Source organism: Lagenorhynchus albirostris, chromosome 9, assembly GCF_949774975.1.
Source record: "Lagenorhynchus albirostris chromosome 9, mLagAlb1.1, whole genome shotgun sequence".
NCBI lineage: Eukaryota > Metazoa > Chordata > Mammalia > Artiodactyla > Delphinidae > Lagenorhynchus > Lagenorhynchus albirostris.
In genome coordinates this window covers 52192529-52207936 of record NC_083103.1, presented here as the reverse complement: position 1 = coordinate 52207936, position 15408 = coordinate 52192529, and the positions used below count along the sequence as shown (strand labels likewise).

The 15408-nt window shown below is 49.7% G+C and overlaps 1 protein-coding gene across 2 annotated transcripts in view; it reads left to right on the top strand.

The window, feature by feature from the left end:
- Nucleotides 1–4694: 4694 nt before the first annotated feature.
- CHRDL2 (chordin like 2) overlaps nt 4695–15408 on the top strand; it is a 31348-nt gene continuing 20634 nt past the window's right edge. For both annotated transcript variants that reach the window (XM_060160027.1, XM_060160026.1), the window contains exons 1-2: nt 4695–4776; nt 15261–15373. In XM_060160027.1, the coding sequence (XP_060016010.1) occupies nt 4695–4776; nt 15261–15373 (195 nt within the window). The remainder of the gene's footprint in view (nt 4777–15260; nt 15374–15408) is intronic.

The following is a 15408-nucleotide window of genomic DNA, read 5'->3' as shown; positions in this document are numbered from 1 at the left end:
CCTTGACTCTGAACTCTATGGTCCTTATTGCTATATTAATTTTACATAATCAAGCAGCCTGCAGTCCAGGAGGAGGCCTGTTGGCCACAAATAACAAGTCACAAAAGGACTGTCTGAAAGAACAAGAATTCTGTTCAACAAACCTTTATTTAGCAGCTACTATGTACAAAACTGTGTGCTGAAAGCTGGGGAGGATATTAGGCAAATAACAGTGAATGTTCTCACTTTAGAGGAGGTGACATAAAACCTTTGGTGATACAGTGCGACAAGGGCTATAATGGAGATACAGAAGCATGGAGGAAAGAAGGCCATTAGAGAGACTTCAGCGAGAACCTCAACTATAAGCATCAGTGTCTGTCTTGTTCTCCACTGTGTCCCTAGCACCTAGTACTGTGCCCAGCACAAGGTTGGCTCTCAATAACTATTGGATGAATGAAGGAGGTTACCTTGATCCTGGAAAAATAAGCCAGACAGGTAAGAGTGGGTAGAGGGAGGTGTTAGAAAAAAAACATACTGTGCAGAGGCGTAGGGAGAAAAGAGCTCAGCACATCTGAAGAGAGAGAAAATTTAATGTGGCATGAGGGGTCCAGGGGCCAGAACTGGTAAAGATGAGAGTACGGAAGAGTTCTGTGCCTCACATCTCTGTAGAGATCTCAGAAGACCAAAGGACTTGGCTTGTTCCGTGCAGCCCTGAGGGCAGAGCTAAGAGCAACGAGGGGAATCTCAGAGAATCAGATTTCAGTTAAAGAGCTTTCTAACAGAGCTGTCCAACAGTGCAATGGGCCACCTAGGAAGGCTGTGAGCAAGTTCCCTAAGGCAGAAGCAAGCAGGTGCCAGACAAACTTGGTGCAACAAATTGCTATGGGTAATTTTTTTTCCTGACTAGATTTTGGAAAAATTTATCAAATCTCCTTTTTAAAAGGATATTAGATAATATATGGACAACCGTCCTCAACAGCAATTCTACAGATAACACAGAAACTTTCCTCAAGAGCTTGTTTCTTATGTCAATCACTGATTAAAGCTGAGGGCAATAGGGGTGCTGAAGCCTCTCCCATGAGAGAATAATATCGCCGAGGTCTTCATTCCTTCATGAAGCAATTATTTACCCAGTATCTTTGTGTATCAGGGACTTTGCTAAATGCTGGAAATATAGATATAAATGAAAACAAACAAACCCTGCCCTCAGAGTGCAGGGTAGAAATGCAAATATTTACACTTCAACAGTTAAAATACAAATTTTTGCTATTTGCTAAAATTTTTGCTACCAAAAATTCACTTTGCCTGGGGGACTCAGAGAAGGCCTGAGAGAGAAATGACTCAGAGCTGACTTTTGAAAAGTAAAACAAAATTCACTAGATGAAGGAGGAGAAAGATAGTCCAGGCAGAAGGAAAACATATACAAAGCTATGGGGGTGTGAAAATGCACGGCCAGCCTGGGAGGCGAGTGGCTGGTGAAAGTATAGGGGAGGTGGCAAAGCCAAAAAATGTGTGGTCTTGAATCCAATGCTAATGATTTTGGATTAGAATCCATAAATGATAAGAAGTCAATAATGTTTTATCCTGTTATATATTTAATAAACTTTTTATTTTGGAAGGGTTTTAGATTGACAGAAAAGTTGCAAAGATAGTACAGCGTTTTTATCTAAGAACCATAGATCTTTCACCCTGTTTCCCCCAAGGTTATCACCTTACATAGGCATGGCACATTTGTCAAGACTAAGAAACCAATGTTGGTACATTACTATAAAGTATGGACTTTATTCACCAGTTTTCCCACTAATGTCCTTTTACTGCCCCAGAATCCAATCCAGGATATCACATTGCACTTAATGTTGTACATTTTTTATTTCCAATAATGGGTTTTAAGTGGGAAAATGATGGGATCAGATTTGTCAGTAGAAATGATCAACATAATCCTTATGGCAGGTGTGAAGAAAATAGATTGGAGGAGCCATGCTAGGGGCAGAAGACTTGCGAAGAGGCTATTAAGAAAGTCCAGTAGGGGATGAAGATGGCCTGAGCTCTGAGGACAATAAGGATGGAGAGGAGTGTTGAGACCTTTTTTGTCTCATGGTAGAGACCTTTCCTGAAGTAGAATGGACAGGATGTAAGGGAGGCCAATCTCAATCCACCTCTTTTACCTAAGACATGAATATATGTGTATAGCAGACTTTAAACAAAGATGGAGAAAGGAAAAGAGCTCTGTCCCAAGTCCTTGGGATGAGGTTATTTCTGCAATTAAACACTAAAATGGGAATTCTCTGGAGGTCCAGTGGTAGAACTCGGCACTTTCACTGCCAAGGGCGAAGGTTCAATCTCTGGTCAGGGAACTAAGATCCCACAAGCCTCAGGCAGAGTGGCCAAGAAAAGGGGAGTGGGGAGGGAGGACGCAATTAAACACTAAATTTAACTCTGAGTTCCCTGAAAGACTAAGCAAAAAGGGAAACTCAAGGGAGAGGAAGTGGCTGGCCATGTTGGAGAAGGAGAAATTAAGCTTGAAGGGCACCCAGGGGCAGATCATGTTTGTCTCTATTTCGGAGAGCCCTGGGGAAGCTCTGTTTCCAGGATCACTGGTTCCTCCAGTGCTCTCTGTTCTTGGAGAGCATGGAGGTAACACAGTAGATGCGGAGCACAGCCATAGCCCAGGAAGTTATCTTTACAGACACAGTCAGAAGTGCTTCAACCTGGAAATGTGATTCCCTACCAGAGTGGGATGTGATTCAAAATCCCATCTTCTCTCTTATTCCTCCCGGTCTTCTCCCCTCCAACATTCACTGGAGTTTCCAGCAGCTCTGCAACAGAAGCTGGGCATGAAGCTGAGGTCCAAATTGGGGGTGGATGAACTTACAAAAGATGTCCAAGCTAGGGAGAGAGCCAGGACAAGGGCCCTGCCCTTTTTTTTTTTTTTTTTTTTTTGCGGTACGCGGGCCTCTCACTGTTGTGGCCTCTCCCGTCGCAGGGCACAGGCTCCGGACGCGCAGGCTCAGCGGCTATGGCTCACGGGCCCAGCCGCTCCGCGGCATGTGGGATCTTCCCGGACCGGGGCACGAACCCTCGTCCCCTGCATCGGCAGGCGGACTCTCAACCACTGCACCACCAGGGAAGCCCAGCCCTGCCCTTTTGAGTTCAGATTTTGAGTGTTTCTTATCTGGACGGAGCTGGTGGTTCTCTTCTTAGGTCCTATTAATTCATACACTCATTCAGCACGAGGTATGGAGCACCAACCATGGGCTGGGGTGGGAAGCTCTAGGCTTTGCCCTCCCAGAGCTCACCTTCTGGTAAGAAAGACAACACTTTGACAAAAAGCTCTTACTCAAGAGGACTGAGTATGACAAACACTCTCAGAGAGGTGCAGGCCTCACCTGCAGAGGCAAAGGAGAGATTGTGTCCTGCTTCAGGACTGGGAGGGGGAAGCAGAGGAAGACTCCCAAAGTAAGGACCAAGGATCCCTCTGGGCTGGATTTCAGCTTGGGCATATGGTGTCTGTGGGTTCGGGGGGTAACTGGTAAGAGCATTCCAGGCTCCTGGAATTAGGCCCCCTTCCTTTTGAGATCTGAGTGCTTTGACGTTCATTATCTCATTTCATGTTCGAAATAATTGCGGGAAGACATTAAAATATCAAAAGATACTAAGATCCCAATTTTAGTATCGGGATCTGGGAAACAGACTCAGGTGGAGTGGCCAAGTCCACAAACAGAATTAAGAACAGCAAGTGTCCCGATTTCATCCAGAGGCGGAGTTCCGTGCACGCACCGCCGAGTTCCCTAACCTGAGCGCCTCTCGGTTCCTCAGCCCGCTTCCCCTCCCCGACTCGACATCTCATCCTTCCCCACCCCCAGTTCCCACCTGAAGCCTAACTGGGTTCGGTCCTCCTGCACTCTGGGCGCCGCGGGGAGTCAGGGGTTAAAACCCGTGGCCCGGGTGGCTCCTTCCCCCTCCCCAGCCCCCTCGCCTCCTCTCGGCGCCGCGCCTGGAGCGTCTGTCCCAGAGACCGGCACTAGAGAGGAGGGGGAAAAGTGGGCCTGTTTCTCGGGTGGCCAATCCACCGAGCCCGCGGTGCCCCAGAGGAGGCGCCAGCGCTAGGCCAGCGCCAGGCCGGGGCTGCCTGCTTCCCGCGGCAAAGTACAAATGCGCCCGAGCGCGGCGCCTGGCGCCCTTGGCGTGCACAGCCGGCCCGCGCGCAGCCTCCCCCCGCGGCCGCCGCGCCATCGCCGCCGCCGGTACCGCCGCCCCGCCGGGCCCCAGGACCCCGCGGCCCGACCCCGAGCCCAGCGAGCAGAGGGCGCCTGCCGCTTCTAGCCCGCACGCCCGGAACAGCCCGCCGGTCCCGCGCGCCTCGCCCAGCGCTGCGCGCTCGGTGGACCCCTGTCCTCTCCTGTCTTTCTTCTCCACCCCTCCCTCTCACCTTCTCCTTTGCTTTAATCGCTTTCCCCTCTTGCATACCTTCCTCTATCCCTCCATCTCTTTCCCTCCGTTCTCTTTCCACCTTCCTCTTATTCCCACCTTGGACCTCCCTTTTTGTCCTCACCACCTTCTTCTCGACCCTTCTCTGAATCTCCACGGTAGCAGCCGCCCTCCCTGGGTCTGTGCATTGCTTTGTGGCGCTGTGCCTCAGTGACCCCCTCATCTCACTTTCTCCCGACTCCCCCTCCCGGCTCAGCGCCTGGGGGCCTGGCCCTGGGAAAGGAAGGATGGTTCCCGAGGTAAGGGTCCTCTCCTCCTTGCTGGGACTCGCGCTGCTCTGGTTCCCCTTGGACTCCCACGCACGAGCCCGTAAGTAACGGGTGGGTGTGCTGGATGGCAGAAGAGGGATGGGAGACCCGGGATGCGCGGGAAACTGCCAGGACTTGGGACCCCAGACTGTTCTGACAGCCATCCAGGGAGCACCTGTACCGGGAGGGTGGAGACTTCTCTGAGGACCAGTATGGGCTCATGAGTCTGGGAGACTGGGGGGAACTTGGCAAGACTCAGAGCCAAGGGGGCTGCAGCCATGGACCCGAGGAGGAGGGAACTGAGAGCAGTGGGAGAGAGGGCAGGGCGTTGTGCTTTTTGTGGGGGAGGGGCTATGCTTATTCCTAGTAGAGAGTCTGGTACGTTTGGCTGCAAGGGTGTGATGAAGACGAAGAGGCTATTGCATTTAAAGAGAGCCAGTGGAAAGAAAGAAGAGCTAACTAGGAGAACTTTCCCATTGCTTTTCTCTTTTGATGCTCACAACACTCCCATGAGGTGGGTATTATCATTTGCATTTTACAGATGAGAAAACTTAGGCTGAGAGAAGAAACGCGCTCAAGTTTACAGAGGTAGTGAGCTATCCAAAGTCAGGACTCTCCAGTTCCAAATCCTATGCCTTTTTCCCCTGTGTCCCACAGCATGTGGAAGGAACCCTGATTTGGAGTTGTGAGACACTGGGAGGTAGCAGGGCACAGTGAGATAGACCAGGGTCTTCACTATCCCAGATCTGTTGAATACCAGCTGGTAGGAGGGAGGCATGGAGGGCATGTCTTGGAGCCTCAGTTTGCTAATCTGTAAAATGGGAGTGAAAAATCCTAGGACTGTTCTGAGGATTAAATTCAAGAAAACATGGAAAGCGACCAGCACCAGCAACTAGCTGGTCCATGGTAGGTTCTTGAAAAACATGTTCCCTAATTCATGCTTTTCCACTTAGATACAGCGTAACTGCAAACAGTTTATATAATCTCTCTGAACCTCAGTTTCCTCACTGTTTCCACAATAGGCTGGTGGACCTCCTCCCCATCTTCTGCCGCTCTCTTGCAACGCTGTGAGGGTGGAAAACAAAACCAAAGATTCTCTTAAAAAGAAGGAAGGAGCTTAGTTCAAACCCTGACATACCCAATAAAGAAACCGAGGCCCAGGGCAGTGGTCTGCTCCAGGTTACACAGGGCGGAGCCTAGGATGAAACCCCAGTTTCCCAGCCTAGAGCTCTTTCCTGTCCACAGCTCAGCTCCCCCATCTCTGCCTTCTTTTGCACGTGACTTTCTGGAGCCGGAGTGCTGGATTTTGTTTCATTCTTGTCTCTGATCATAAGGGCAGGCTGCATGTCTGGTCGTCTCTGGGCTGCCAGCAGCATGAGACTCATAGAAGTCCTTAGTAACAAGTCCTGAAAAGAGCCCAGGGTTGGTTCAAGTCCTGGCTCTGCCTCTTAGTAGCTGTGTGACTTTTCATAAGTGACAACTTCTCTGAGCCTCAATTTCTGCATCTGTCTAAGACCCATACGCACCTGGAACCCGAACACTTCATGGGAGGATTAAAGGAGGTGACTGTGTTAAGTGCCCAGCACAATGCCTACTACTCAATCAATGTCTCCTCCCCCTCCTGGAGCCCTGGAGGTTTCCTCCTAGTACCTTCCTGTTGTTTCTTAAAAGCGACTTAGCACAGGATGCCCTCCATGCCTGCCTCCCTTCCACTTGGCACATGGCTCTTAACCCCCAAGGCTTTTCTCCAAGTTTCGTTGCCCTGGCTTAGAAAGATGTCCTAGAATCAGATCTTTCTGCAGATTGCTCATGTCCTACCCACACCTCTCCTTCTTGCCTCCCACAGTTTGTCAGCCCTCTACAGCCTTGCTTAGGTCACACCTCTTCCAGCAAACTCTCCCTGCCACCTGATGCACTCTGATCTCCCCTCCTCTGTGCCTCCACTGGCCTTTGGGCCATGTTTCTCACTAGGTGCTGCCAGTATTCCATCTCCCCTAGTCTGGAGCCTAGTTCCCAACGTGCAAGAAAAACCTCAGAGCAGAACTGTTGAGTTAATGTGAGGTGGACCGGTAGTCAGAGGGGTGTAAGATTCTGGGATGTCAAAGCCAGAAGAACATTTGAAAATCTTCTACCCCTCGATGTACCAATCCTTATAGTTAAACTGAAGCCCAGAAAGGGGGAGTGACTTGTCCAAAGTCACACAGCAAATTTATTAAAGCAAAGAACAGAGACCTGGATCCTAGTCCCCAATTTGTCACTTACTGGTTGTGTGAATTAGGACAAATCACTTTCCTTCTCTGAGCCTCATTCTGTGTAGTGCTAACAACCTATGAATCTGGAAACAATCCTATAGTCATTTGCCGAGGTCTTATTTGAAGTTCTCCTATGAAGACCCTCGTCTTAGTTTAGTAAGTTTAGTTAGTAAGATCTCGGGCCTGTTATAGATATGAAATCTCCTGGTGGCATCTTAGGTGCTTTCAGAAGTGATACCGACAGATGGAAATTCTCAAGCCCATGTGGTGTCTGACTCCTGAGGTGGCCCAGTCCTGCAGAATGCCTAGGTCCTGTGAACAGCTTGCTCCTTATTTAAAGCACAAGGGTATTCAAACAAAGGTTATTCTATCCTTGGCTCTATTTCCAGCCACAGATTGAGCCTTGATCCTAGCCCAAACTGAATCTCAACTCCAGCCACAGGCTGAGGCCTAATCCTCAAACACTACCATAGATCAAACCCCTATTCCATTCCCAGCTAGAGCCCTTAGCCAGGGTGGGATCCCTGACCTGGTCACTGACCAGTACTGTTGCCAGTCCCAGGCTGAGCCGCATGCGTACATGATGTCAGTCGCTTTGGGCACCCATCCCTCCCTTCTGTCTGTGGAACAAGAACCTGCCGAGTACCTTGACTCCCTTTCCAGTGCTCTTTCTCCTATGTCAGCTCCTCTTCTTTGTGCTCTTTCCTTACTAATTGTGCCCTCCACACCCCCCTTTAAGGTGTCCAGCACACTTCTGCTTTCTCATCTCTCCCTCCAGCCAATCCTGATTTCAGGAGAGAGTCAGTTATCAGGTAAAAACATCGGCTGCTCTATTCTATCTCCAAGGGTTATATATACTATGGGAATCAAAGTTTTTGTTCCCAGGTGACAAAACCCCAGACCCCATAGGCAGAGATGGGGCGGGAAGGGAGCTCCCATGATATGATATGGTACAGAGGGCAAACTTGGAATTAGAAGGTCAGGGCTGCAGCCCTGGCTCTGCCACCAATTCCAACTGTGACCTGGGGCAAGTTGCCTTTCTCTGCCCCTGAGATTTCCCCAGCTGTAAAGTGAGATGGTTGGAGTCAAATAGATAATCATTGAGGACCATTCCAGCTTTAACATCCCATGAATCTAAGACTCTAAGACCCAAAGATGCTGTTGCCTTGGTTCTGAGTCTGCTCTGACCTTTGGAAAAGGGAGTTGGGAGAGTATGGGTCTGCAGCCTGGTACTCCTGCCCTGCCAGGGAGGAGTGGATAGATGGACTGATTCTCAGACACCAAGAGAAAGTGCCTAGAGGGCCTGGCACAGTGAGTACAGAGGGCTGACATCTGGCTCCAGTCAGGCCCCTCTCTGGGTCTGTCTAGGAGGTTCTGCACCTCCTCTCTCCCACCAGTAGAGGTCTCTGTCTCACTCACTGGCTTGCAGGCTGCGGAGCTGAGCAGGGCAGCAGCTGTGCAGTTGCTCCAGCTGTTGCACCTGTTCCAGGACTGGCCTCTCAAGTTCCCCCAGCCGCTGGCCGCGGTGCCAGGCTCTGGGAGAGGGACCTTGAATCCCTTGGACTCCCAAAGAAGAGGACTGGCATGGGAGCAGTGCTGCTGGGAGGTGCAATGCAGAGATCATTGCAGGCATCCCCCTGCCTCTGGGCAGGATCCCATCCCAGAGAAGCCTGTTCCACACTCTTCTGTTGCAGTCAGGATTCTTCCTTGTGTCTCAGCTAAATCCTTTTGTTTGCAATTTAAAGCCATTTCTTCTGATCCTGTCTCTTAGGGTATGGGTTTTCCTATAATCAGCCTCCACCTACCCAGATCTGAAGACTGGCATTGGAGTTCATGCTGGCAAAAATCAATGACCTTAGACAAGTCCCAATCCCTTTCTGGCACTCAGTGTCCACATCTGTAAAATAGGGGATTGGACATCATCTCTCAATCCCTAACTTTCTAAGATTCTGTAAATCTATAAATGTATCTGTCCAAGGCAGAATGGAACGTAAATAGGGTCTTCTATGCCCCCTGACATTTGCCAGGCAACAGAGCTGCCTTTCCTGGTTTGATGACTCTCTCCTTTGAGGCCCTTCTATGCTCCTGAACATCTGCCATGTGCCAGATACGAGTTCAGCTTCAGGGAAGTGAGGGCCCCTTCCCTAGGTTGCACAGCTCAGCCACTGAGGAGCGAGGTTTTTACTTCTGATTCCCTTAGGGGACCTCCCCCATCGAGTGCCAGTGCCCAGAGCAGAGCTTATGTCTCAGAGGGGAGCAAGTTTGTTTGTGTGAAAAGGAAGCTATACATAAATAAACTATGGCTGATTGGGCACAAGGGAAAAGATGTGAACGTTCTCACATTCCCTCGCAGGCTGGCTCTCTCTAAGGTTTTTCCTGAGTTCTCTCAGGCTGGGGACAGGCCAGCCACAGTTCCAGCCCCAGCTCCACCTGGTGCCATTTTCGTGGTCTTATCCAGCCTCTCCTGCAGCCCAGAAGTTTCTTTCTTGTCTTTTCTGTCTCTTTTTGGAAGAATTCCCAGCCACACTACCCACTCCTGACTACTATGAGAGACCTTTATCGTAGCATGAGGGTTTCAAGGCAGAAGGTGCATTGACCTTGGATGGGGCAGTTTGGGAATTTTGACTTACACGTAAAGATCATGGAATCGCTCAGCCACATACCTCCCCAGGCTCCTGGCCTTTTTGTACATGGTGTTTGGTTTGGTGGGTAATTTGGGAGTTCAGATGATGGGAGATGGAAAGGGGAGGTCAAAGGCTAATTCCCGTTAGGTGGCAAGATCGAAGTGCCTTAAGGGATTTGGCTCTCATGTCACATCATGAATTTCCCTTTTTGTTAAAGCAAGAGGTTTCCAGGATTAAGGACCAGCAATCACCTCCTCTTCCAGAACCTCCCTCAACTCCATTCTTTCATCATGCATTCATTTACCAAGTGCCAACTATGTAGCCTCTGCACGGAACACAGGAGATACAAAAATGAATGAGATCTGGTCCTTGCTCTCAAGAAACTCAGTTTAGTAAGGAAGAGGAATCCATTCAATAAGTATTTCTAATCTAGTATGATGAAAATTGTGACAGAGGGCTATACTCAGTTCTGTGGGACCCCACAGGAAGGACTGGCCAGTGGCCCGGAAGGTTTGGGTGGCTTCACGGGGTGGCATCTAAACAGACTTTGGAAGAATGAGGAGTTGGTCAAACGTTGGAGATGGGGGATCACATTCCAGGTGGAAGAAACAGCGTGTGTAAAGGCACAGAAGCCTGAAGGAGTGTGGGTGGGGGCTGGATGGGGGGAGTGAGAAATTTAGCAAGAGGAGGTGAGGCTTAAAAAAGGGCCACCACCGAGAGTTCTGCTGGAAAAGCAAGTGGGAGCCTGCTCGTGACAGGCTGGGGTGACGTGATAACATTGTGACAGATACCAGAGTCTGTCTGATAAATGTTGCTACCCTGAATTCAGATTAGGTCAACCTGTCTCTACCTTGTTAACTCCTTCAAGGTCCAGGTCAGGCACCTTCTCAGGGAAGCCTTCCCTCAAGCCCCCATGCTTCCACTATTTTAGAACTTGTCAACTGTATGTATCATATCTACCTGTCTTCTTCATTAGGCTGTAAGCTCCTTGAGGGGGGGGAGGGTGTCTTATTTAGTTATGTACGAGGCCCATGGACATGTATGACTTGATATACAAAATGCTCAATCAGTGAATGAATAGCAGGAACTAATGTTACTATTACTAATGATAATAATACATCAAAACTAATGACAATAACATTTACTGCCTGTTGTGCTAAGAACCCCACATTCACCTGGTTATTCAGGCCTGAAACCTCAATCCCATCCTTGACTGCCCTTTCACCCTCTCCACCCACATCCAGTCTGTCTGAAAGCCTACCTACTGTACCTACTTAGTGTTCCTCAAATCTGTACTTTTGCCAATCAGCACTGCTCCTGCCTTGGTCCAGGCCAGCATTATCTCAAAACAGACAACTGTAACAGCCTCTCCCTGGTCTCTCTGCCTCCAGTCTTGCTCTCCAATCCATTCTCCATTCCTGCAGCCGCAGTGTTAAGTCTAAAATGAAAACCTGACCATGGGCACACCCCAGTTTAAGGCCTTTCTGTGGCTTTCCTTTGCCCTTGGGGATCTCAAGGCCCTTCGTGAGCCTCTGCCTCTTTCTCCAGCCTGATCTCTGGCCTCTCATCCCTGCCTTCCCATTTTCTCCTCCAGCCTTTCTGACCACTTTCATGGCCATATCCCAGCCCAGATCTGTGTAGGTAGAAGTGGTGTTGAGGGAGTCTGGCTTGTGAGTGGAGCTAGGAGAGTGCAGGGAACCACAGGAAGCAAGGTTGGTGAGGTTGAGACCTGGGAGATTTGACCTTAATGGCAGGCACCATGATGTTCATGCCCTAATAGAATTCTGGGAGTAGAAGGAACACCATGAGAAATGGACTGTTAGGGAAGTTTGGGGTCAGCACCCAGGTCTGCTTTTTGTCTGTTTGTTTTTAACCTACCATTTAATTGAGCATCTAATATGTGGCAGGCATTAGGCATATTACACATATTATTTGACTTAATTCTGCAATAACCCCCAAAGATTATTACTAACCTCATTGAACAGATATGGAAACTGAGGCCTGGAATGTTTAAATAGCTTGTCTAAATGCAGGCTGCAGATAAAAGCCAAATCCAGTTTGAACCCCAGCCTATTGGACTCTGAAGCCAGAGTTTGGGAACTACATACACACTGGGTAAGGGGTTTTGAGGGGTGTGAGACCTGTCCCACTTTAATTCTTCTTTGTCTCTCTAAAGCCTGGAACAGGGCCAATCGTCCTCCACAAACAAAAACTTCCCCACTAATGTCTTTTTTCTGGGTTAGACATCACTGGCGGGGCACGTTAACTCCGAAAGTCCTCTGAGGGAAGATGCAGTTGGCCCCTGAGTTGGAGAAAGAGATGATGGGTGGGATGAGATATGGTGGCAAGGTGGAGAGAAGAAGCAGGGCAGGCCTCAGGCCAGGGCTGGAGTGGGAAGGCCACAGAGGACCAACAGAGAGTGGATGGGAAGGGAGGGCATATGAGAAACAGACTTTGCCTCCTTCTCCATGTCATCGGGATCGGCTGCACTGGCTGCCTGAACCTCATCCTAGCCCCCCTTGGAGCCCCTGAGAGCCTAGGTGTATGGGACCATCAACACATCCGAAATCATGGAAGCTTGAAATGATCGAATCTTAGAAGCACAACATCCTACAACTCCAGAAGCTTTGTGTTTTAATGAAATGTAGAATCTTAGAAACCTAGAACCTTGGAATCTTAGAATTTTGAAATCATGGATTCAGAAACTATCTGTACAGTAAACCCGTGAAGATCCAAGTTCACCCCCACCCCTTATTTTGCAGATGGGAAACTGAGGCTCAGAGAAGGAAAGGAAGAGTCTTCCTCAACATCACACAGTGATTTCGTGGCATAAGGAGCTAGATCCCCTTCTACCAGCCACGTGCAAGGATGGGGCAAGTGCCAGGACTGTGGGGACGGAGGCAGCCTGAGGTCTTGGCAGTTCTTCCTCCTGCCTGGTTTTGGCGTGGCCTTGGGCACTCACCTCCCTAGAAGAAGAGGGAGCTCTGGGCAGTGCTTCTCACCTTGGAGGGCGTGGTGGGCCTGGGACTCCTGGGGTTGGGGGACGGCTTGCCAGGCCTCCACATTCTTAGCTGCTGCCAGGTCCGTCCCAGGCCAGGGCTGAGACATTCTCTCTGTCTTCATGCTCTGAGCCGGAGGGGAGGGGGAGGGGTTGCCAACTGGCACAGGGGCCGGGCTACAGGGCCGCCCCAGAGAAGGTGGGACAGGTTTTCTTCAGCAGCAAGCCTAAGACGTAAGGCCACAGCGGTGTTGCAATCGCTCCCTTCCCTGGTGGGGGAGGGACTGAGGAAGAAAGACATTATTCAATCCTCGGAGCATTGGGCTGGCTCTGCGGAGCACCCCAGCTGGGTCTGTGTCCTGCCCTCTCTGCCAGCAGCGGCTGAGAGATAAACACAGCTCATTTGATACGGGCCAGCCCGGGCCTTGCTGGGAACGGGATCTGCTGTCTGATCCCCCCTCTAACCATGCGGGGCTGGAGAGTGGGTGGGGAGCAAACCAAGCCTTGGCCGCCCCAGTGGCCACTGAAGCACAGACTCTGAGGGCATCACGACCACGGCCTCAAATCCTTGTTTGGGGGAGGCCCAAGAGGCAGAGCAGAAGCAGTGCAGGGACCCAGGGCAGCTGGCCTCAGCTTCTCACAAAGGAAACTTTCTAAAGGTTCGCAGTGGCCCTTAGCTCCTGTCCTCCGCTCCAGGTCGTCCCCAGCACAGAGAGGGGACTCTGGCCTCGCAGGTGAGCTGCCCTTGCTACTGTACTGCTTTCGATGCTCTGTGATTCTGCGAGTTCAAACATCTAAGAGAATGATTCAGAAAGTGTGAGACTCTAGAAAGTGTGCAGGAGGAGGCATGAAAGGCAATCTCTAGATTCTAGACCAATAGGGGACCCAGAGAAAAAAATAGTGAATGGGGGATGGTGGCCCGGGGGACCGAGAGAATAAACCTCTAGGCCCTGAGTTTGAGCAAAAAGCCATGGCAGGTGAGGTGAACTAAAGGGATCTCCGCTTGGGAACCTGGGGTCCTGGGTTCAAATCAATAGGTGGGTGGCCTCAGGCAAGTCACTCAGTCTTTGTGATCCTCAGTTTTCTCATCTAGTTTTCTTATAATCATGGTAACGATCCCAATGACCCTGCAAAACTGACTTCACCCTCTTGAATCTTGAACAGATGATAACGTCCATCTTGCAGGGCCATTGTTACCATAATTATCATAATAATAGCATTCAACTAAGTGTCAGGAATGGGGCTAAGTAAGCACTTTCCAAGCATTATTCAATTTCATTCTCAAAACACTGATGTTAATAAGATAATTAAGTAATTTATGTAAATAGAATATCATCAACAAATGTTGGTTCCTTTCTCCACATTTCAATCTCATTTAATTCAACACGTCTTTATGGATACTCAGCTTGTGCTGGGCCTCCCAGTTTCTCCCTGAAAGAGCTTAGATTATTCTTTGGATAATGGAGAGGTTTTTGTAGGAATGATAGCATCCCTTCTGGATTGTAAAAATCATCAGGTACCTGTATGGAGGAGGGTTGGCAAGGATAGGGCCAGAGGCAGAGGAACACAGCAAGGGGGCCTCAACGCCTGACCTGGAGCCCTGACCTGGGGCTAGGTGCTGAGCCGGTGAGAGGTGAGGACATGAGTGTTCTAGACAGAGCTCGAAAGACTGGGCAATTGATGGGCTGTGGGAGGAGAGAAGGGGTGGAGGTCTCAAGAAAGAAGGATTGCAGGAGAGATATCTAACCCACATAAGGAAATAAACTATTCTAGTCATTCTTAGAAGCATTCATCTACATATTGACGACTGATACGCAGATTACAAAAGTAATCAAGTGATGTGCAGTCACAGTACCAATGACTATTTTTAAGGATATTTAAAAGTCAGTTTCCTAACAACCTTTCACTAGGCAGCACTTTGTTTTCCCAATTCAAGCACTTTCCATCAGAGCTCAATGAGATATAGGGACACGGTAGAGTATGAAAGCAAGAAAGCTGCTGTCAGTGGCTTTATTCGAAAGATAGGTCACATGGCCCAGAGAAGGGGTGTGTGTGTGTGTGTGTGTGTGTGTGTGTGTGTGTGTGTGTGTGTGTGTGTGTGTGTGTGTGTGTGCGCGCGCGTGTGTAGGCAGGGGAGCAGCAGAGGGCAAGGGAGGGGAGGGTGCAGAGATGTAGTAAATAAATAAGCAAAACGGGACAAAGGAAAAGGAAGCAAGTATGATTATGAGGGCAGAAGGAGCACTGCCTTGTGAGTCAGGAGACTTTGGCTGTCATCCCTGCTTGATGACTGACTTACTGTGTGTTTTTCGAGGTGTAGTTTGGCCTCTCTGGGCCTCAGATCATTCATCTAATTATAATAACTAACATTTACACCACAATTTAAATCTGTAAAGCATGTTCACTGCTTAATCCCCTAACCACGCTGTGAGAGAACTGTTAAGGTTCAGAGAGGGACAGTGACATGCCCAAAGTCACACAGCAAGTGTGTGGTCAAGCTGATATTCAAACTCAGACATTCTGGCCCTCTGACTAGGAGAGCATGTCCCGTGGATTCTCCTTCACTTGAGTGGTCCAGATGACATCCTTCCTAGAGCCAGAAAGAAGGAGGGATGAGGCAGGGACTTCAGGCTGGAGCCTCCTGGGACTGACAAAGCACTGGTTGGTTTGCCAGGCCCAGACATGTTCTGCCTCTTTCACGGGAAGAGGTATTCCCCCGGCGAGAGCTGGCACCCCTACCTGGAGCCCCAGGGCCTGATGTACTGCCTGCGCTGTACTTGCTCCGAGGTAGGTTCCTCTGGCCACCTGTGACAGGTATGTCT